Here is a 21,888-nt window from a genome sequence, read left to right as displayed (position 1 = left end):
CTGAGGGGAGCAGCAGGGAGACAGGAGAGGTCTGCTGTGCCATGTGAGTAGCTCCCTGGGCAGGGATGGAACTCTTGCTGCAGAGGTTGCGGACAGCTTCATAGGTTACGTCTCAAGCCCTTGTGCCACCAGGGAGGCCCCATACATTAACTTGTATTGTGACCCATTGCCCTCCATCTCCTCCAGACCAGAAGAAAACTTGAGGTAGAGTGGGGTGTCAGACTGACTTAGGAAACACTGAGAGCCCCCACTCCAGGAATCTGCTGCTGTTCAGGGGTGAGTAAAAGCAGCTGCAGGTGAGGGTCACCTCCAAGGGCAGAAGCTGCTCCCCAAGAAAACAATGGCCAGTAAGACCATACTCGCAAAAACCCCTTGCCTTTTGCCTTGAACGTTACTATTTCTTTCTGATTTATTCATTCATGTATACAAGAACCGGGGTACAGGCCAGATGCGCGGGAGGGTGAGAGGACTCACCAGAGCCAGAGCGGGGAGCAGAGCAGGCAGAAGGACCGAGGGACACTGCTGAGGGGAGCAGCGGGGAGACAGGAGAGGGCTGCTGCGTGGCGCATTTCAAACTAAGTCTGGGACATCAGCTCGTTTCCTCCTAAGTAAACCCAATCGCAACTTTCCCTCAGGGATGTTTTCTGGTTGCTGTTTGTTTGTAACAATCGGCGGTCTGAGAACTCAGACACGGCACCGAAAAAGACGAAGGTCTTTATGGGCGTCCATCCCCTCGAGGCAGGGCCTCCCGGGTGCCCGCGGCAGCGGCCACGGTCTCTGTCCGCTCCGTACGGCAACCTTGGAGGCTGCACTTCCCGAGCCCACGTCGCCGGCGGCACGTCTGCTGTGGGTGCGAAGTGCAAGAGACAGTTTCCCGCGCTCCTCTCGCGGCGTCCCGGCGCCGAGGACAGCGCCAGCGCCGTCGCCGCGTCCTCGAGGCGCGCTTTTCCCGGGCTTTCCCTCGCCCTTCGGCGGCTCCGCCCCTGTCTGCAGGGCCCGGCCTCGCGGTCTTCGGTTCCCATCCCGGGCCCTCCGCGGCCCGCAGCGGTCCAGCGAGGTGCAGGCGCGGGGACGCGGAAGCGCTGCTGCCGCTTTAAGCAGCAAGAACAGTGGAACAGGGAGGGGCAGCGCGCGGGGTGAGGCCGCTACCGCGGAGCCCGCGCCGCCCCGCGCCGGCGGTGGGTGGTGGGAACCGGCCGAGCTCGGCCCGCCCCCTTTCCCACTTGAGAGTGCGTACCCGAGACACGTACAGCCAATCAGCAAAAAAGGAGCGGCCGTGAGTGACATACACTTGGCCCAATCACCGTTGATCCTGCAGCGCAGGCCTGAGCCCAGGCCAATGACGGCGCGGGGCGGAGCTCGGGCGGGGGCGACGGTCACCTGATCCGCGGCGGCAGTGGAGACCCAGGCTGTGGAGAGCGAAGCTATGATGGCGGCGACTGCGGCGGCTCGGGTGCCGGCTGGGACGCGGCGGGCCCCGGAGCTCTGGCAGATGCAGTGGCTGCCTCTGTTGCTGGTGGCGGCGGCGGCGGCGGCGGCGGCCGAGCAGCAGGTGCCGCTGGTACTGTGGTCGAGCGACCGGTGAGCAGGGCGGGCCGGGCAGGGCGGGCTGCACCCCGCGCCGCGGCGGCGGAGACGGCCTCGCCCCACTCCTGAACTGTCCGCGACGAAGGGCGGCGAGGCCCAGTGGGGACTGTAGCTTGTTCGGTGGCGCGTAGCGAGTGGGCCGGGTTAGGACTCCGAGCCCCAGGCATCCAGCTGGAGTCCAGGGGCTTCGATCTCCAGCCGTGCGCCCCCGCTTGACAGCACCCGCTTCTGTCCCCCGGCAGGGACTTGTGGACTCCGGCCGCCGACGCTCATGAGGGCCACATCACCAACGACATACAGCTCTCTACCTACTTGGACCCCGCCCTGGAGCTGGGCCCCCGCAATGTGCTGCTGTTCTTGCAGGACAAGGTGCGCCTGTCCCAGCCCTATCCCTCGTCATCAGGAGGGAGGCCGGCCCCTGCCCCCAGGACACTGAGGCCCATTCTCCTGGTGAAGCTTCCCTGACCTTATTGCAACTGTAGGGAAGAGTGGCTTCTCTCTAGGAGAAGGTTCATTGGGAATGGTGAGCGCCCCCAAATGCCACTGACTTGATTAGAAGCCAGGGGTCAGAGGCCAGATGCCTACTAAGTACCACGGTTTTGTCTGACCTACTGTTCATGGACCCTGTTTACAGATTAAAAGACCAGATGCCCAATCAGGGTAAGTGACTTGCCCAAGGTCACACAGCCACTCAATGAGCGGCAGAGTTGCGATTCTAGGTGTGATAATCATACTAGAGATGACTGAGAAATGATCATTTATTACACTGTGCAAAGCTGATGTCATTATCTTGGTTTGACTGCCAAGGAAATTAAGGCTCATGGAAGTGCAAAGACAGGCTGAAGTCCCCCAGGTTATGCACACCACATTTGGCCTGTCAGATTCCCCCCACCCCACCCCACATCCCTAGATTTTGTGTGCTCATAACCAGCATGCCGTTTCTCCCTCTTGTTTGTGCTTTGCTGTTCTGTGGGCAGGTGGTGGCACTCATGCTGCCCTGCATTCCTTCCATGTGGTAAATATTGATTGTAGTTAGACAGGAGCTCAGTTCTATTACTTCTCAGCTTTGGAGATGTGAAATCATTCCTCAAAGCCAGCTTCTCTATAAAATGAAGACACTACCCAACACTGGGGTACTGTAGGAGCAGTTCTCAGCATCCACAACATCTTGTCAGCCCCCCACCCTGTGCCATTCACCCAATCATTCATATGCCTACTACTGAGTTCCAGGTATTGGTAAGTGCTGGGTACAGCGCAGTGAGCAGAGTGACCCAAGCCCCTACCCTAAGGAAGCGGACATTCTCCTGAGGGCAACACGGAAGTGATGGCGTGTCAGTGCTGCTGTCTTTAGAGAAGAAGGAAGCAGGCTAAGGGGACAGAGTGACTCAGGCAAGGCCTCCCTGAGGAGGGGAGAGCTCAGTGAGATCCACAATGGAGGGAGGGAGCCACATGGCTGTGGGGGAAGGGTGTTGCCATCAGCAGGAAACAGCAAGCACAAATGCCCTGGGCAAGCAGTGCTCTTAGTGAAACCAAGGAAGAGCTGGTGTGGCTGGGGTGCAGTGAGCCACAGGAAGGGGTAGACAAGGTGGTCAGCCAGGAGACTGAGTTGGGAAATGGTTGGTTGGAAGCTTTGTTCCTGGAGAACCCATGTAGCCAAACTGGCTTAAGGGTCCTGCCCACAGGGATAGGAGGCCGGGCAGGTGTGTACACTAAACAGAGTGAGCTGGGGGAAGCTGATTCAAATTGCCTCTGGGCCTAACTGGGAGAAGCCAGAGGAAGCTAGCTGTGGGGTGGAGAGGCAGGGAGCTGAAGGGCGTCTCTAGGTTGCAGAGGAAAAGGGAGGTTGGCTTCCTGTGTCCAGAGAGCTCAAGACGTAGTGCTTCCTCCGGCAGGGTCCAAGCTTTCACAGCTCCCTCCACCCTATGGAAGGGTGAGGGACAGGGGCTGGTCCAGACTGGACAGAGGTGGCTCCCACTTCTGTCCATGCAATGAATGCTACTGGCTGCCCCTGCCTTCCCCACAGTTCTCTTGTCTGTGGGCAGGCAGCTGCTGGCTCTTACTCCTGAGGTTATGGAGTCAGCTGCCCACACATTTCCTCCCAGCCCCATGACTGCCTTCCGTATTTTCTGGCCCTGCAGGGAGGGTGATTAAAAAATGGAAAACTCTCCACACCCCACCCCAATCAAGTACACCCCTACTCACTCTTTTGATCAGACCAAATCGGACTCTAAGTAAGATATTTCTGGCCCTGAGAATGCACACAGAAGGGGTCCGTCCCGCCTGACCCAGCTTTCTGAGGCTGTCTCCCCTGCTTCCCTGCTAGTTGAGCGTCGAGGACTTTACGGCATATGGCGGCGTGTTTGGAAATAAGCAGGACAGTGCCTTTTCTAACCTGGAGGTAAGAGTCCCTTCCCGGCTGAGGGCCCGGGCCCAGTGTATGCCCCTCCCCAGCACCACAGCAACTGTGCCCTTAGCCACGCTGACTTGGGGGTGGAAGGGCCTGAGAGCTGAGGGTCAGGGGCCAGGTATGGGGTGTGTTCTTTTTTTCTTTCCTTTTTTAAAGATTTATTTATGCAGACAAGAGCTGGGGTACAGGCCAGAGATGCCGGTGGGGGTGGGGCGGTGAAAGGAGTCACCAGAGACAGAGCGGGGAGCAGAACAGGCAGACTGACTGAAACACACTGCTGAGGGGAGCGGCGGGGTGAGGCAGGAAAGGTCTGCTTCGCCATGTGGGTTGCTTCCTGGCTGGCCAGGGATCAAACTCATGCTGCAGAGGCTGCGGATTGCTTCATAGTATGGTGCTTAACCCCTTGCTCCACCAGGGAGGCCCCTGGGGTGTGTTCTTTCTGGCTGTGGATGAGACCCTGACAGGAGAGGGCTGCCAGAGAGGTTTGGTGGGGGGGGTGCTGGCCCAGGCCCACCTATCCCTTGCTAATTCATCCTCTGGTCTCTCCTCAAACCCAGAATGCCCTGGAGCTGGCCCCCTCGTCGCTGGTCCTTCCTGCCGTCGACTGGTACGCAGTCAGCACTCTGACCTCCTACCTGCAGGAGAAGCTCGGGGCCAGCCCCCTGCATGTGGACCTGGCCACCCTGCGGGAGCTGAAGCTCAATGCCAGCCTCCCTGCCTTGCTGCTCATCCGCCTGCCCTACACAGCCAGGTATGACCCAGCCTACAGCCTTGAGGCCCTGGTGCCACAATTCAGCAAAGATGATAGTCCTCCCACTCGGCACCTTGAAGTCTTTCCAGAAGGTGCCTTGTGTGGCCTGAAGAGGCTGGAAGGGCCTGTGCACTGCGACCCCAGGATCAGCGTCTGTGGCTGTACTGGTCGGGCTGCCAGAGATGAGACCCATGAAGGCCCTGCTTGTGGGTGCTGACTTGCCTAGCCAGGCCCCTTCATGGTGAGGGGGTGGGCCGAGGCTGGAGCAGGGCTGTGAAGGAGAGGAAGGAAGAAGGGATTCCAGGCCAGGTGAGGAGGGGGCAAGGGTACGGAGGGATGACCTGGCACCTGCACGGGACCCCGGGGTCCCCAGCCCCAGCCAGAGGATGGCCTGGAGCGAGGAGCCGCTGCAGAGACTGGTGGGAGGTCGGCCTGGGTGGCCGAAGGGTCCTCAACACTGCCTCTCTCCCGCAGCTCGGGTCTGATGGCGCCGAGGGAAGTCCTCACAGGCAACGGTGAGTGGGGTGGGAGCAGGGTACACATCCCCTTCCTTGTCCAGCCCTTGGCCCCACCTCCCTGCAGGGTGGTCCCCCTGGTTCTCAAGGCAGCTGAGCTGGGACCTGCTGCCTCCCAGGTCTCCCCCCTAAGCTGAGCCCTGCCTGGCCGAGTTACGGGCCGTCAAGGGGCCCTCCATGTGGGAGCCTGTGGCGTGCGGCTCCTCGAGTTTCGGGTTTAACAAGCCAGCAACAACTTGCCTTTTTACTACAAGGGCGGTCACTCCCCGCAGAAAGGTGGTCACTCCCCGCAGAAAGGTGGTCACTCCCCGCAGAAAGGTATTTGGGTGCCTCCCGTGGGCGGGCGTGGCGTTTTCAAGATCTGTGTCTCCTCGCACCACTGAGTTAGGGCTTGGCGTTAGGGAGTCGAGGCTGAGGCCACGGGCGTCCCAGGAGGTGGGGCGGGCACCTGAGGGCCGGCTGTGGTGACAGCAGGAGAGCAAAGTGGCTCAAGGGGTGCGGGGAGCCTGCCGAGGGTGCGTGTCCACTGCCGGGACGTGCCAGCGCCCAGGGTGCGGTGGCTACACAGTGGGGACATCTGTTCGTCCCCACCCTGATGATGTGGTTCCACTGACTGTCACTGACCTTCTCTGCTGTCCTGTTGTCCCCAGACGAGGTCATCGGGCAGGTGCTGAGCACGCTCCAGTCCGAAGATGTCCCGTACACCGCAGCCCTCACGGCGGTTCGCCCTTCCAGGGTGAGTGTCCTCTGGCAGGGGCTGCAGGCCGAGTCTGCCTGGAGCTGGGGTGTCGGGCCAACTTTGCGGGGGAGGCTGACTTGTGGCTCCTGTGTCCTACCTGGGGCAGCCCTCCATTGTGCCCTAACAGGCTGGCAGCCCTGGGCACTCAGTCCATGTGTTCCACTGAAGTTGGGGGACCAGGAATATCATAAGGGTTCAGGGCCAGCGGCAAAAGTTGCTGAGTGACCACTGGGACTGCAGATGAGGGAGGGTGCTGTGGCGCCAGAGGGTAGGCCACTGGGCTCAGGCCTTCATGGGGTGCTGATGGGAGGCTTGTCGGCTGTTTCTGCAGGTGGCCCGCGATGTCGCCGTGGTGGCCGGGGGGCTGGGTCGCCAGTTGCTGCAGAGACAGTCTGAGTCAGCGGTGATCCACCCCCCTGTGAGTTACAATGACACTGCTCCCCGGATCCTGTTCTGGGCCCAGAACTTCTCTGTGGCATACAAGGACCAGTGGGAGGACCTCACCTCCGTCACCTTTGGGATCCAGGGCCTCAACCTGACCGGCTCCTTCTGGAATGACTCTGTTGCCGGGTAAGCATGACATACCTGCCACTGCTGTGGGTGGGTGTGTTGGGGGCATGTGAGTGGTGGCGAGGGGTGAAAGGTGTGGGATTGGGGCTTGCTCCAAGTTCTGCCTCCCCTTGCTCTCTCGTCCTTGGCTGGGACTTTGGTGGTTAACACATCAGTCACCTGGCACCGTGGCCCCTCCCCGCTGCCCCCCCAAGCCACCTCATGGCAACTGGTTGAGGGCGCATGCCTACCAGGCCCGAGACAGTTTTGGGACTCCCGTACCCTCCCCAGGGTATGGCTGGAGATATTCCCTCACCCCAAAGCCAAACCTGGACAGCCCAGGAACACCAAAAGGGAGCTGGAAGGTGGGCCAGCAGGCTCAGGGGAAGCAGGGGAGTAGCCCTTGGCCAGAGGGGCGCCCTGCTGCTGTCCTGACTTAGGATGTGACAGGGCCTCAGTTTTCCCATCTGTCGAGTGGAGCTGTTGCATCTTTGGGTGGCAGTGAAGGCCCAAGGCAGCTTTGCTGGGACTAGACCCGAGGCACTTGCTCTGAGCCGCTTGGTGCCCTCCCAGAGCCTCTCACGTCGCCCCTCACTCTGGCCCGCAGGCTGGCACTGACCTACGATCGCCTCTTTGGCAGCACAGTGATGTTCAAGTGAGTCCAGGGGGTGGGGAGGTGTGGGTAGCGGGCGTGGCTGCGACTGGCACAGCCGCTGACCCTCCAGCCGTCCCCAGGTTCGTGCTGGCTAGCCGCTTCTACCCGGTGTCTGCCCGGCGCTGGTTTACCATGGAGCGCCTTGAAATCCACAGCAACGGCTCCGTTGTCGTCTTCAACGCCTCCCAGGTCACGGGACCTAGCATCTACTCCTTCCACTGCGAGTATGTCAGCAGCCTGAGCCAGAATGGCAACCTCCTCGTGCCCCGCACGCAGCCTTCTCTCTGGCAGATAAATCTGCGGGACTTCCAGGTATGGCGTGGGGTGGGTCTGTTCCTCAGAGGGGGAGCCCACTGCAGGCGGCAAAGGACTGGTAGAGGGGCCACAGGAGAGGCCCATTGGTCTCGGTGTCGCTTGGGTGTGGGTGGGGGCTGGGGAACGCAGTTGGGTGACGTCACTGGACGTCTGGACTACCCACTGACTCAGGCATCCCAGCCCTTACTGGGGCCCCCTCGGCGCGGGGCCTCATAGTTCCTTCTGACCCATGTCTGCATGTTCCCCAGATCCAGGCCTTCAACGTGACAGGCGAGCAGTTCTCCTATGCCAGCGACTGCGCTGGCTTCTTCTCCCCGGGCATCTGGATGGGGCTGCTCACCTCCCTGTTCATGCTCTTCATCTTCACCTATGGCCTACACATGATCCTCAGCCTCAAGACCATGGACCGCTTCGATGACCACAAGGGCCCTACCATCTCTTTGACCCAGATCGTGTGACCCTGCACCCGTGGGGGGGTTGAGGGCACGAGGGGGTCCAGGTTGTCATTTTCCCACCTTGAGGCATGCGGGACCCAAGGGCTTCCCTCCTCCCACCATAGCATGACCCTCAATGTCCTCCCAGCTTGCCTTGCTCCCTGTTCACCCCGCTGAGGGGCTTCCCCGGGGCTGCCGTCCTGATCTCTAAGACAAGGTGTACATATTATGCTTAGATAGTAGGTGGCGTTCCCCGGCTCTGTCCTCGAGAGGGCAGGATGCCTGTGTTGTAGGGCCCCTCTGTCCCCTCCTTATTTATTCTCATCTGCGCCTCACCCCTTGCTGTTCATAGTGCTTTTGTGTAGCCACTGTGCCCTCCCGGGCTTGATGGGGCTCCTGGTGGCAGTCAGGAGCAGAAGGGTCCCTGAGTTTGGGGGGTGTGAAGTACTAGGTAACTGTTCTGCCTGGCTGTCTTTAGCGTGTTTTGGTGATGTGCTAGCCATAGCAGTGCACTGGGGCTTATTTCTGTGGCCTGGGAAGGAAGGGACCTCCAAGGCAGGTGGGCTGGGGGTGACTGCTGGATTTCTGGCATGTTCCGTGGGGGCTTCCTTCCTAATACAATAAAGATGGGTCGCCATGCTTGGGCCTCTTGTCACTCATTCCTGCCGTGGGCACAAGGGATGCGCAGGAGGAGGCGCCCGGATGTAGCGGTGCCAGGTGTGTGTGGGGGGGGGAGACCGGCGGGCAAGGCCTCGCTGGGGCCCCCGGCCCGAGCCAGGGGTCCGGAGCGCGGCGGCCGCGGGGCCCCCCACCCGCGGGGCCCCCCACCGTGGGGGAGCGGGCCGCAAGCTCCCCGCCCCATGGGGCCGCCTCCGACTGCCGCAGCGGCGCGCGCCCGGCCCGCGGGGCCGCGCCGAGCCTCCCGAGGGGCGGGGTGGGGCGGGGCGCGCGCGGCTCCCGCGCACGGATCCCTCGCGGCCGCAGCACCGGTCGCGCCCGCCCCGCCCCACCGTCAGCCCGCCACCCCCCGCACCCCACCCGCCGCTCCCCTCGGGGCCTGCGGCGAGCGGCGTGTCCCGCGGAGCCGCGCTGGTGCCGGCGCTCGGACCCCGCGGCCCTTCCCGGAGGCGCCGGGCGCGGCGGGGCGCGGGGCGGGGCGGGACTCTTTGACGCGGCGGAGGGGTCGGGCGCGGCGCCGCCATCTTTGGCCAGTGCGGCGGCGCTGAGGCGAAGGAGGAGGAGGAGCCGCGCGGCGCTGCACCGAGCCTGACCATGGACGAGGAATACGACGTGATCGTGCTGGGCACCGGCCTCACCGTAAGTGCGGCTTCGGCCCCCAGGCGCCGCGGCGCCGCAGCCCGCCCTGCGAGGCCGTCCCCGGCCTCTCGTCACTGCCGTCCGCGGCGCGGCCGCTTCGCGTCTCGGCTCCCCGAAGACAGCCGGAGCCCCCCGCCTCCGCGAGGGCTCCAGTCTCTGTCCGCCGCCGAGGCCCCGTCTCCAAGAAACCATCCTTTTCCTGACGCCCCCTCAACTCCCGGGCTCCGGCCTCTCCCGCTCCCGCGCCCCCTGCCCCGACCTGCTGAGCCGGGAAACGCACCCCCGGTAGGCCCGCTGTCCCCCAGGGCCCCCGACGCCGCCCGCCTAGCTTCCCCTCCCATCTTGCGCTAAGCCTAGTGGGGGTGGGGCCCAAGGACCTCGGATCGGGCGTCCTCGCCAGGGTGGGCCCTCAGTCTGGCTCTCTGGCTGCTGCCGGGACCGGAGGAACCCGGGGAATGTTCCAGAAGGAGCAGCAGTGGGGGTAGTGACCACGTTTCCGCTACCCCACCCGGGTTTCCCATGGAGACCTCACGCTGAGTAGTATCTACATCCTTTGTCCTTGGGCTGGTGACAGTCACCGGTGGGGGTGTCTTCCCCCTGTCCCCATACCCTGTTGCACGGCTACCCGGGAGGCTCATTTCCCCCCCCACCCGGGGGCCACAGAAGCCCTTCCCATGGAGGTGAAGGCAGGGTCGGGGGCTCCTGCCCGCTAATGGGAGCACCCCAGAGCGGGGCCCGCCTGTGGACTCATTGTCATTTCCCCTCCGGCCCCGGCGCTCTGCAGTGTCCCCTCCGTGGCTCATTGTGTCTGTCTCGGCTGCCTTTTCTTCCCACTCGGCGCAGATAGGTGCTTTTCTTGGCATCTCAGTGGTCAGAGCCCCTCCGCGTGTCTGCTGCTCACTCTCCCTCTCCCTTGACACCCCGTTACTCTGCAGCGCGTCTACCTGTTTGCCCAGCGGGTCACAGTCACTGGCCGGTTGAAGTGCTCCCGGGGGTGTTAGGGGAGGAGACGCGCGGTGGAAGGAGCTGTCCACAGGCGCGGAGTTCTGATTTTGCTCTCGCTCACGTTTGGGGCGGGAACAAATCCGCCGGTGGGCAGCTGGGAGTGCAGCGAGTGTCGCCCCTTTTCCAGGAATGCATCCTGTCGGGCATCATGTCTGTGAATGGGAAGAAGGTGCTGCACATGGACCGGAACCCCTACTATGGGGGTGAGAGCTCCTCCATCACACCCCTGGAGGAGGTGAGCAGCCAGGGTCCTGCCCATCCCTGGCAAATCTGAAGCTGCTCCCCAGGGTTTCTTGGGGGGGGGGCAGGAGCGGGAAGAGGCGGTCCTTAAGGTGCCTCTCTTTCTCTCCTTCCTGCTTGCAGCTGTATAAGCGTTTTCAGTTGCTGGAGGGCCCCCCTGAGGCGATGGGCCGGGGCCGAGACTGGAATGTTGACCTGATCCCTAAGTTCCTCATGGCCAATGGTGAGGGAGGTGAGGGGGGTGGGGTGAGTGGGACAACCGGAGGAGGGTTCGGCTCCAGAGCAGGGACAGCCAGACCAGCTGGAGCTTCTGGAGCGAACCCTGCTGACGTTGCTGTCTCCCCCTGCCACCCCCCAACAGGGCAGCTGGTAAAGATGCTGCTGTACACAGAGGTGACTCGCTACCTGGATTTCAAGGTGGTGGAGGGCAGCTTCGTCTACAAGGGTGGCAAGATTTACAAAGTGCCATCCACCGAGACTGAAGCCTTGGCATCCAGTGAGTGCGGGTCTCCTGAGGCAGAGACTCACGGGGCCAGTGGTCCAGGCCAGCGTGTCCCTTGCCCAAGGTCACATTCCTCATGCAGCTCCAGAAGCCCCTTGCCTCGTCTTCCCTCTTATGCTCTGACCTCTAACTAATGCTGTGGCCGGGAGGGACGTCCACAGACAGGAGGATTTGGGGGGTAGGGGAGGCTCTTTCTTGAAAGGCTTTGATAGGGGCCCCACCTCACCTGTGAAGCATCCGCACGTGTCAGAGCCTGGAAGGCCCTCGGAACCTGTCCAGGCCCACTCCCCATTGGGAGAGAAAGGGTCACGGAGCCCGGGAAGGGCAGAGAGGTCAACGTGAACCCACACAGCGAGCAGCAGCGTGCCGGGAGCTGGGGCGCCTGGCTGGCGGGAGGAGGCCAGGTGCGCGCGCGGCAGTCGGCGAGTTGTCCTCCCCGTCTCCACAGACCTGATGGGCATGTTTGAGAAGAGACGCTTCCGCAAGTTCCTGGTGTTTGTGGCAAACTTTGATGAGAATGACCCCAAGACCTTTGAGGGTGTCGACCCCCAGAACACCAGCATGCGCGATGTTTACCGGAAGTTTGACCTGGGTCAAGATGTCATCGACTTCACTGGCCACGCCCTGGCGCTCTACCGCACCGATGAGTTAGGGGAAGCCGGCCTGGCGGAGGAGCCCTGGCTCGGGCTGCAGCCTGCCCATTCCACCCCCGCCCGCTGCTCCTTGGCCAGCGGGCCCCTTTCCGTTCCTTCCCTCTGTTTGAACCACGGTCTTCCCCAGGCCGTGGAGGGTCGGGGGAAGGCTGGCTTGATGCTTGGGTGGGGGTGAAGTGGGGGTGCTGCTGGCGGGGCCTCTTCACCCACCCTTGTCCCTCCAGCTACCTAGATCAGCCCTGTCTTGAGACCATCAACCGCATCAAGCTGTACAGCGAGTCCCTGGCCCGGTATGGCAAGAGTCCATATTTGTACCCGCTCTACGGCCTCGGCGAGCTGCCTCAGGGCTTTGCGAGGTGAGCGCCTGGCTTCTCTCCGTTGGCAGCATCTAGCAGGACTCAAGTTTAGGGTGGACACAGCCCCGTGGGCATTTCTGCGGCCTTTCCTCCTTTCCCATCAGGGCGCGAGTTCACTGGGCACCGCCTCAGGGTGACGGGCAGTGCGCCCGGGCTCCGCAGAGGGACTTGCTCAGCTCCCTGTCTGAGTCCGGCAGTGCTGCGCCTGGGTCTAGGGCTCCGGAACCTCCCCCAGTGAGGTCTTTTCCAGAGCCCTTTGTTCTGTTCCCCCAGGTCATCTCCATGAGGATCTGTGCCCTCATGCTGGCCTTCCCTGTCTCAGCGGCGGGTGGGGGGCTGCCGTGGCACCGGTCCCCATTTCCCCTGGGAGGGGCTTTCACGGCACTCTCCCCCACGGCAGGTTGAGCGCCATCTATGGGGGGACATACATGCTGAACAAGCCCGTGGATGACATCATCATGGAGAACGGCAAGGTGGTGGGTGTGAAGTCCGAGGGAGAGGTGAGCCTTTCGCTCCGCCGTGCTGGCTGGGGGGCGGGGGGAGCTCAGTCCCTGCCCTGGAGGCGCTTGTCCCAGCGACCCTGACTCTGTAGGCCTCGGGTTGGGGAGTGGGGCTCCAGGAGTCTCCTTAGTAGTTCCTGTTGCCGAGAGAGCTTTTTCAGTGCCCACGGGCCGTGTTGGGTCCAGCCAGCGTTCCTGATCACGCGGTCTCAGCCGAGAGTGGCTTTGCCTAGCCCCTGCGTGTTGGGCCCCCTCCCTGAGGCGCAGGCCACAGCTGTGTGCTCCGGGCGGGCCAGTGGTGATTGCTCAGAGCTGTGCCCTGACGCCAGAGCCTCCAGCCCTCTCTGGGCCCAACCCTGTGTCTGCCCAGGGAGTGACTGGACAGGGACGAGTCCTTTGGTGCTTCCGTAGGTGGCCCGCTGCAAGCAGCTGATCTGTGACCCCAGCTACATCCCAGACCGTGTGCGAAAGGCTGGCCAGGTTATCCGCATCATCTGTATCCTCAGCCACCCCATCAAGAATACCAACGATGCCAACTCCTGCCAAATCATCATCCCCCAGAACCAGGTCAACAGGAAGTCAGGTAGGTTTTCTTCCAGTGCGCTCTGCCTCCATGGGCGAAAGGGGACCCACGTCATAGTTCCCATGCCTTGGGCCCTAGGGTTCGGGTTCTTCCCCCTCGGTGCACGTGGCGGTGTGGATGCTGCCTGCTGTGGGGGTGGGTCTTCCGCGTGCTGGCGTTCACGCGCCCTTCCTGTGGCCAGACATCTACGTGTGCATGATCTCCTACGCGCACAACGTGGCTGCGCAGGGCAAGTACATCGCCATCGCCAGCACCACAGTGGAGACCGCAGAGCCCGAAAAAGAGGTTGAGCCTGCCTTGGAGCTGCTGGAGCCCATTGACCAGAAGTGAGGGGCCAGCCAGGCTGGGTGGAGGGAGGAGCCTGAGGGGCTGGGGGCAGCGGCCAGGGAAGGCCAGCCTGGCTGTGACACCCGTCCCTGCTCCTCCCCCTGCCCCTCAGGTTCGTGGCCATCAGTGACTTGTATGAGCCTGTCGACGATGGTGCCGAGAGCCAGGTAAGCAGCCAGTCCCGGCCCTGGCTCCTGGCTGTGTGCCCAGAGCCCCTGCCCGGCTTAACCCGGGCCCCGGGCTCTGGCTGTTCCCAGGTGTTCTGTTCCTGCTCCTATGACGCTACCACACACTTCGAGACAACCTGCAATGACATCAAAGACATCTACAAGCGCATGGCAGGCTCCGCCTTTGACTTTGAGAACATGAAGCGCAAACAGAACGATGTCTTTGGAGAAGCCGATCAGTGATCAGTGATTGCTGACCACCCCCCACCCCCGGCCCTGATGCCCTCTCCCCATACCCAAGTCTGTTCTCTAGGGTTGGGGAGATGGGTGTGGCTGGGCACCCCTGTCTCCAGCACCCTCTGCTTCCCCCACCACATTCCTGTTACCCACCTCATTGATTCACTGACCAAATCCTTAACCTTAGTGATGGTTTGGGACATGGGGGTGGGGAGGCTGGATAGCATCCTCTTTCTTGACCCTTCCTTATCTTGGAAAAGAGGGTTCTGCTCCTTGTGTTCGTCTCTCCCCCCACCCTTAATTCTTCTGCTGTTTGGGAAGAAAGTGGAGGAAAAACTGACTTCTGCCCCCACCGCTCTTACACCCACTGTAGTGGCCTTTGGAGATGCCCCCTGCCTCCCCCCACCAACTCTTGCTTGTTGGAGAGAAGGGGCCCTCCCAGCACAAAGTTGTGTTCCACCCTACCCCACCCCCATAATTTATTCTAATTTATTAACCTGGGCCCACTCTGAGAAGGGAGCACTGGCTCTGGCCCAAAGCCTGGCCTTGGGGCTGGGGCACCCCCTGCCCCGCCACAGCCCAAGGGGGGAGGGCTTGGGCAGGCCCCTGTGGAGGTTGATCTTGCCGTGTTTGTTTCTTGTCCTGTGACTGTGTCTGGTGCTTGCTGAGAAAAGAAAAGTGAGCTAAGCAGGAGGCAGTGGGAGAAGGATCCACACTCCAGTGCTCGCCTCGCCCCGCCCCGCATCTTCCTTTTGTGGTGGGAAACCCTTATCTTGCAAAGTGGACGTGACCCCTTCCCCGACTCTAGTGTATTTCACAGAAAGCAAACCTCCCAATAAAACTGTGTTGAAACCCGAGCCCATCTCCGTTTTATTTTCCAAGAGCTGGGTGCTGGGCCGGCCCAGGCTGTTTGCGGAGCTTGGGGCTCTGGCACCAGTCACTGGAGCTCCCAAGGCAAAAGGGCCGCGGCGGAGTGCTGGCTTGGGCGGGGCCCGGGTGGGGGAAGTGGGAGAGGGCTCCGGCCGCGGGTGGGGGGTCGCCGTGGAGGAGGCCCCGAAGCCCGGCGCGGCCTCCGGGCCTGGGGAAAGGGAACGGGCCCAGTCTGGAATGGCGGTCAAAGTCCCAGAAGCCGTGAACGGCGCGGCGGGGGCGGGGAGAGAGCCGAGGTGCCGGGGGTCGGCCCACGGGCGGGGTTCGACGTCATGGAAGTGAGGGGGCCGGCCCCGGAGTCAACGCGAGGAGGCCGCGAGGCGGCCCGGCCTCCGGACGAGGGTGCCCCTGGCGGGAGCCCGCGAGACCGGGGCCCCGGGCGGCGAGGCGCGGGGCGGGGCCGGCGGGGTCACGTGGGGGCGGGCGCCGTGCGTCTCCGGGCGGCCGACGTCGGGCGCGAGCATCAGCTGACTGCGCGGCCGCCGCGGAGCTCCCGAGTCTCGCCGGGCCGCTCCCGCCGCCGCCGCCGCTGCCGCCGCCGCCATGGCTCAGTACAAGGGCGCCGCGAGCGAGGCGGGCCGCGCCATGCACCTGATGAAGAAGCGGGAGAAGCAGCGCGAGCAGATGGAGCAGATGAAGCAGCGCATCGCCGAGGTGCGGCCGCGCCCGGGCCCGGAGCATGCGCGCCGCCCGCTCCCCAGGGCCCAGCCGGCGGGAGGCGCCTGGCGGGGCGGCGCGCCGGGCTCCGGACTCCTGCGCGCGGGTGGCCCCCGGGGAGGAGCGCGCCCGCGCCCGTCCGCTCGGGGTGACCTGGGTCCGGGAGCTCGCGGCCAGCCTCCATCCCGAGGGCGCCGGTCGCGCTGCCCTTGGGGGCCCTGGAGCGCCCCTCGCGGGCGCGGGGCATCCAAGCTCAGGCCGCTCTGCCCCGACAGCGAGGCCTCTGCGCTTGTGCCCTGGAGCTGGCCAGTCCCGAGCCTGGGCCCACCCGCGGCCGGGTTCGCTCCCGAGCCTTCTGCCCGGGGAAGGCGGGCAGGAGCCCCCGCAGTTCCGTCAGGGCCCCAGCGAGAGGCTGGCGGCGGCGGCCAGTCAGGAAGGGGGCAGCTCCGCGCTTGGGTCCTTGGGGGAGACTTGTCGAAAGAGCAGGCCCGCCTTAGGGGCGCGTGGCCGGCAGCTGGGCACCGTGCTCACTCTGTCCTTCCCGAGGCCCGTTTCTCCGCTGGCTGCCTGCTTCAAGGCCACAGGCGTGAGGGGACCTCGGTGGGAGCGGTGGGACAGGGCCCCCGCCACCCTTCCCTTGTCACCTCTTGGCTTGGGTGCCCAGAGCCACCGCCCAGATGCTGGGCATGCAGAAGGCCAAGGCAGCCAGGGTCCTCAGTGTGGGCGTGACGGGGGACAGCCTGAGGCTCCCTCCGTGCTGGCGGCAGGGGCCAGTGTCCCAAGGTCACAGCAGTGAGAGCCCAGGCAGCCCGGGAGCAGAGGCCAGTCCTGCGGCCTGGGGGCTGGCGCTGGCTCTCACCGCGCGCCCCCAGCCTTCGCCACACCCCACAGGAGAACATCATGAAGTCCAACATCGACAAGAAGTTCTCAGCGCACTACGACGCGGTGGAGGCCGAGCTCAAGTCCAGCACCGTGGGTGAGCAGCGCTGCCCTCCTGGGGCGCGGCTAAGCCACCTGCGGGACTGACACCCCCGCACATCCCCTCACCACAGGTCTCGTGACCCTGAACGACATGAAGGCCAAGCAAGAGGCGCTGGTGAAGGAGCGGGAGAAGCAGCTGGCCAAGAAGGAGCAGTCGAAGGAACTGCAGCTGTGAGCCCCCTTCCAGAGCCCCCTGTCAGTGCGCGTGTTCTGGTCCCCTGAAACGCTAGCCAGTCATGTCTGGGCCCTCCCTTCCGCACACCAGCCATCCGGGTCAGCCTGTGTGGTCACCACAGCCCAGGCCAGCAGCCTTCTCTGGGCTGGCCCCAAGTAGCCCCCACAGGGAGCAACAGCGGCTCTTGGCCCTGGAACCTGACCCCTCTCTACCTCTTGGCAGGAAACTAGAGAAGCTGCGCGAGAAAGAGCGCAAAAAAGAGGCCAAGCGGAAGATTTCCAGCCTGTCCTTCACCCTGGAGGAAGAGGAGGATGCAGGCGAGGAGGACGAGGAGGCTGTGGAAGAGGAGGAGTTGGAGAGGGAAGGTGAGGACAGACTTGGAGTTTGGCCCGCAGAGCTCTGCCCTGGCCCCACGTCACCCAGCGACCCTCCTGCGGCTGAGGGACTCCGGCCTATGGGCTGGAGGCGGCCATGGCCAGGCTGGGGCCCACCTAGAAGACCTCAGAAGCTGCTCTTCGTATGCGCCGTGGACAGACTGGAGCTGGCCGGCTTGTAGGCCTTGGTGTGGCAACGGAACTGCATGGGCGCTGCCAGGTGGCCCGTGAGCGCGGAGCTGGCGTGACTGGGATCCCTCTGTGGCGGTTTCCATGGCACTGGGGATGCCCACAGCATTTCGGTGGCTACTGACGGGCAGTGCAGATCTTGGCCGAGGGGATGGGGCAACGGGCGCCTGCGGCAGGTGGGGGTGAGTGGGTACGTTGTGCCTGCTCCTCGCAGCACCGGGCAGGCAGGCAGAAGCAGGCACCATCCCTCTCATGGGAGTCCCCCAAGCCGGCCCAGAGCTCAGGGAAGCATCCCAGAGGCCACGTGGCTTGGTCCTTGAGGGTGGGTGCATTTCTTTTTTTTTTAAACTCTTTATACCCTTTTTTTTTATAATTGTTTCTTTTTTTTTTAAAGATTTATTTTTTTTTTTTTTTTTTTTTTTTAATTTTTTTTTTTTTTTTAATAGAGGCATGTTTTATTTATTTATTTATTTATTTGTGTGTTTTGTTTATACATGCACTGGGTACAGTCAGAAGCACGGGAGGGTGAGAGGATTCACCAGAGCCGGAGCGGGGAGCAGAGCAGGCAGAAGGACCGAAGTACACTGCTGAGGGGAGCAGCGGGCGGCAGGAGAGGTCTGCGCGCCATGTGGGACCCTCCTCTGGTGGCCGGGGAGCAGCCGGGGATCGAACCGGCGCCGCAGAGGCCGCAGGCAGCTTCACAACCCAGCGCTCAACTGCTGCGCCACCGGGGAGGCCCTAAAGATTTATTTTTATTTGTTTATACAAGCACTGGGCACAGTCAGAAGCACGGGAGGGTGAGAGGATTCACCAGAGCCAGAGCGGGGAGCAGAGCAGGCAGAAGGACCGAAGGACACTGCTGAGGGGAGCAGCGGGCGGCAGGAGAGGTCTGCGCGCCATGTGGGACCCTCCTCCGGTGGCCGGGGAGCAGCCGGGGATCGAACTGGCGCTGCAGAGGCTGCGGGCAGCTTCGCCACCCAGCGCTCAACCGCTGCGCCACCGGGGAGGCCCGAGGGTGGGTGCATTTCATCAGCAGCTGGTACTGGGGCTGACTGGTGGAGGCAAGTGCACTCAGAGTTTGGGGGGGCTTGTTTGAGGACCTGGGGGCCACACTGGGTGGGACAGCTTTGAAAGGAGTCACACTGTCAAGAAGAGCCTATGAGCATAAGCTGCATGTCTGTGTGCCAGGGGCTGCCACTATGGACAGTGTAGATCCAGAGGGAGGCTTGGGGGGTGCCTCTGTGCTCTGGAGATTTTGTTTTAGGGCCTGGTCTTCAGCCCCAAGCTTGAGTGGTTCTCTGGCACAGCCAGGCTCAGGGAGCCCTGCCCTGGGTCCACAAGGGCCACTTGAGGCCAGTCCGCCAGGCCTGCGCTTCCCAAAGAGCACTCCAGGGGTGGAACTCCAGGGGTCTGAGACTTAGGGGGCCTGCTTGTCAAAACTTCATAATCTAACTGAGATGTTCTTTGCCATTGGCACACTCGTTCTCTCACGAATGGGCAGCAGCATTTTCCACAGATCATCTGACTGACAAAGTTGTGGCTTCAGTAGCTAATATAGCACATGCTGCCTTGTTCTGGAGGTTTTGTTTCTAATTCGATGGCTTTCCGTGTCTACACCCCTCCCATAACAGCTGTGCAGAGTTCCCAGTCACTTGTTTATCCGTGTCCTATTTGGGGAAACTGAGTCTCAGCGTCCAGGATGGTAGCCAGCCTGAACTTGTCCTTCTTGCTGCTAGCTCCAGTGTTGGCAGCTGTGGGCCTCTGGGCTTCAGTTCCCTCGCCCTGGAGAAAGGCAGGTCATGTCCTTGGGGGCGGTCGTGAAGATTGGATGGCATCAGTTCTGTGACCGGAATGAGCCCCAGCCCCTGAGGATGCCCCTTTGGGCCCTGGCGCTCATGCCCCAGGGCCCTTGAGGCACTCCAGATGGTCTCTGAGGCGCTCCAGGTGCTCGGTCTCCAGTCTCTGTCCAGACTGCAGCACTGGAGACCGAGGCCAAGGCCCCCAAACAAGAGTGCTTTTCCAGTCTCCAGGGGTGCTGTGAGGAGCCAGGACAGTCCAGGAAGCCTCCAAGGGGGTGGCGTTTGAACTGAGGCCCGAGCAGCAGAGGTCGGGGGCTGTGGTGCCACTGACCGCTGCTTCCTTTTACTCCAGAGGTCACCACAAAGAAGAGGAAATTGGGGAAGAACCCAGATGTGGACACCAGCTTCTTGCCTGACCGAGATCGTGAGGTAAATGTGACTCCAACCTTGACTCCAGCCTTGGCAGAGGCTTTTGCTCAGGAACTGGCGCCCTGTGTGCCCCCCAAGCTATCCCAGGCCACCCGCCTTTGTCTTCTCCCAGGAGGAAGAGAATCGGCTCCGGGAGGAGCTGCGTCAGGAGTGGGAGGCCAAACAGGAGAAGATCAAGAGTGAGTGTTCTGCGGGTTGCCCAGGCTGTGGGGGTCAGGGGATGGGGGCCCGGCTGGCTCTCCTGCCAGCAGCTCCTCGGGCAGTGCCCCAAGCCCTTGGGAGCTGGTGGGCTGGGGACACTGTGCGCTGGAGGCCCAGAGGCGGTTCTTCCCTGTAGGCGAGGAGATCGAGATCACCTTCAGTTACTGGGACGGCTCAGGCCACCGGCGCACCGTCAAGGTAGGCGGGACAGGGCCTATCCTGGGCTCAGCCACCCTTAGGTTTCCTGGGAAGGAGCTTTTGGTCTGACCTTGGGACACCCACAGGGAGGTGCGGGGCATTGCGGCTCCAGCCCTTCCCAGCCCTTCCCAGCGCCTGGTGTTCTGGCCATTGATTCGCAGATGAAGAAGGGCAACACGATGCAGCAGTTCCTGCAGAAGGCGCTCGAGATCCTGCGTAAGGACTTCAGCGAGCTCAGGTAGCACCATTGAGGACTCGTGTGAGCACAGGCCTAGCTCCGACCAGAGCCCCATGGGGCTGCTGCTTGCTGTGGGCCAGCTCCCTGCCCGGGCAGTGGCCCGCTGGGTGCCAGCACCTGGGAGGAGTGGCAGGCTCCATTCTGCCCCCCACCTACTCGGAGTTCTTCTGGCCAGAGGTGGAGGCGTTGGGACTTGAGTCCTAGGCTCCCCAGACCTCGCCGCCAAATGTCCTGAACTGCCACCTTCGGCTCCCGGGCTGGCCTCCCAGCTGGCCCTGCCCCAGCAGCCCTCCCCGTCGTCTCCGCAGGTCGGCAGGGGTGGAGCAGCTCATGTACATCAAGGAGGACCTCATCATTCCCCATGTGAGTGCCGGCGGGCAGACGCAGCGGGGTGACAGGGCCTGGGCTCGGACCGCGGGTCAGCCACTGGTGGACGGACAGCGGGAGAGGCCAAGGTGGCCCCTCAACTGTGCCTTCCTGCCCTCTGCTGCCAGCACCACAGCTTCTACGACTTCATCGTCACCAAGGCACGAGGGAAGAGTGGTGAGTGCCCGCGCCCTTCCCCCCGAACCTCACCCGGACGCGCAGGCCAGAGCGCGTGCCAGCTGGGACGCTTGCCTCTCCCCCAGGGCCGCTCTTTAACTTTGACGTCCACGACGACGTGCGACTGCTCAGCGATGCCACCGTGGAGAAGGATGAGGTAGGGGCCGGGGCCGAGGCTGGGGCTGGGGGGCGAGAGGCAAGGAGAAGCAGGGCCTGAGCGGCCCCCCATACCCCTCTCTGCCCCTGCAGTCGCACGCGGGCAAGGTGGTGCTGAGGAGCTGGTACGAGAAGAACAAGCACATCTTCCCTGCCAGCCGCTGGGAGCCTTACGACCCCGAGAAGAAATGGGACAAGTACACGGTGAGGAGGCGGCCCGAGGGGCAGTGGTGCCGGCCGGGGGGCCGCTAGGGGACCCCTGCTCAGCTCAGCTGTTCCCTGTCCCTCGTCCTCACCCCAGATCCGGTGAACAGGAGGCACACAGCCTGGTTCCTCCAGTCCCCCCATCGTGTCTCCCGGCTGTGGGTGCCCAGCTCCCCTCCCGCGATGTGCCACTCCAAGGAGGACAGGACTGACCCCCTGACCCTGGCATTCTCAGCATTCGTCTCATGACAAAAAAATGTCTACATTGGAGCTGGAGTGACCGTGCGGTTTTGTTTTTTTAAAAAAAAAAGCAACACTTTTTTGTTAGATAAGATTCATATAATGTAAAATACACCATTTTGACCATTTCACAGTCTGGAACCCACAGGCGGTTTGTATATTCACCGGGTTGTGTAATCACGAGCTTTAGTTCCAGAACATTCCATCACCCCCAAAAGAAGCCCATCCCAATGAGCAGTCTCTCATCTTTCCCCTCCCTCCAGCCCCACCCCCCCTTCTGTGTCTCTGTGTCTCCGCTGACCTATTCTGGATGGTACATGGACGTGGACTCAGTGTTTCTGGTCTTGTGTCTGCCGCGAAAGCGTGTTTGGCAGGGCTGGGATGCTGGGGGGAGGTCGGCAGAAACATGAGTCTGGAGGCAGAAGGAGGCATTTGTGACCCACTGGGCCGTGGACAGGGCCAGCTGTCCCTGCGGCCAGCCTGCCTTCCACAGGCGCCCGCATGGCACTGTGCTTCTTTGCTGTGGGTGCCCATCCTCCGGGAGAGGAGGGGTGTCCCACGTCCTTAGGCTCCTCTTCAGTCTCCTGGCTGCCCCACAGCTCCGCACCCTGAGCACAGCTCAGCAAACCCGCCCTCGGCCTCCTTGCTCCGGGCCCTTCTCAGCATCTGCCCCCAGTGCCCATGGTCCCGGTGGGCCACCCTCCCTGGGGCTGTCGCTCTCACTGCTCAAGGGGG

The 21,888-nt window shown here is 62.7% G+C and overlaps 3 protein-coding genes across 3 annotated transcripts; all 3 read left to right on the top strand.

Annotated features, from left to right (window-relative positions):
- The first annotated feature begins 1,372 nt into the window (after nucleotides 1-1,372).
- ATP6AP1 (ATPase H+ transporting accessory protein 1) lies at nucleotides 1,373-8,616 on the top strand. Its single transcript, XM_037511752.2, has 10 exons — nucleotides 1,373-1,581; nucleotides 1,830-1,956; nucleotides 3,911-3,985; nucleotides 4,552-4,745; nucleotides 5,220-5,260; nucleotides 5,911-5,996; nucleotides 6,331-6,569; nucleotides 7,156-7,203; nucleotides 7,284-7,515; nucleotides 7,767-8,616. The coding sequence occupies exons 1-10, from the start codon at nucleotides 1,427-1,429 to the stop codon at nucleotides 7,974-7,976; spliced, it is 1,407 nt and encodes a 468-aa protein (XP_037367649.1). The 5' UTR covers nucleotides 1,373-1,426; the 3' UTR covers nucleotides 7,977-8,616.
- A 559-nt stretch (nucleotides 8,617-9,175) lies between these two features.
- On the top strand, nucleotides 9,176-14,691 carry GDI1 (GDP dissociation inhibitor 1). Its single transcript, XM_037511750.2, has 11 exons — nucleotides 9,176-9,269; nucleotides 10,402-10,509; nucleotides 10,638-10,737; nucleotides 10,876-11,010; nucleotides 11,465-11,663; nucleotides 11,894-12,025; nucleotides 12,426-12,525; nucleotides 12,937-13,108; nucleotides 13,290-13,434; nucleotides 13,548-13,602; nucleotides 13,693-14,691. Exons 1-11 carry the CDS (start codon nucleotides 9,225-9,227, stop codon nucleotides 13,843-13,845), a joined length of 1,344 nt encoding a protein of 447 aa, XP_037367647.1. The 5' UTR covers nucleotides 9,176-9,224; the 3' UTR covers nucleotides 13,846-14,691.
- Nucleotides 14,692-15,234: 543 nt separating this feature from the next.
- On the top strand, nucleotides 15,235-21,598 carry FAM50A (family with sequence similarity 50 member A). Its single transcript, XM_037511749.2, has 13 exons — nucleotides 15,235-15,423; nucleotides 16,318-16,402; nucleotides 16,479-16,578; nucleotides 16,805-16,947; nucleotides 19,297-19,373; nucleotides 19,486-19,552; nucleotides 19,711-19,772; nucleotides 19,934-20,010; nucleotides 20,319-20,373; nucleotides 20,505-20,553; nucleotides 20,640-20,710; nucleotides 20,803-20,913; nucleotides 21,011-21,598. The coding sequence occupies exons 1-13, from the start codon at nucleotides 15,313-15,315 to the stop codon at nucleotides 21,017-21,019; spliced, it is 1,017 nt and encodes a 338-aa protein (XP_037367646.1). The 5' UTR covers nucleotides 15,235-15,312; the 3' UTR covers nucleotides 21,020-21,598.
- The last annotated feature ends 290 nt before the right edge of the window (nucleotides 21,599-21,888 follow it).

Source organism: Talpa occidentalis, unplaced genomic scaffold (genome assembly GCF_014898055.3).
Source record: "Talpa occidentalis isolate TD23 unplaced genomic scaffold, MPIMG_talOcc4v2.1 talOcc4.15, whole genome shotgun sequence".
Taxonomy (NCBI): domain Eukaryota; kingdom Metazoa; phylum Chordata; class Mammalia; order Eulipotyphla; family Talpidae; genus Talpa; species Talpa occidentalis.
Note: the sequence above shows the minus strand (reverse complement) of the source record. Positions and strands in the feature narration are given on the sequence as shown.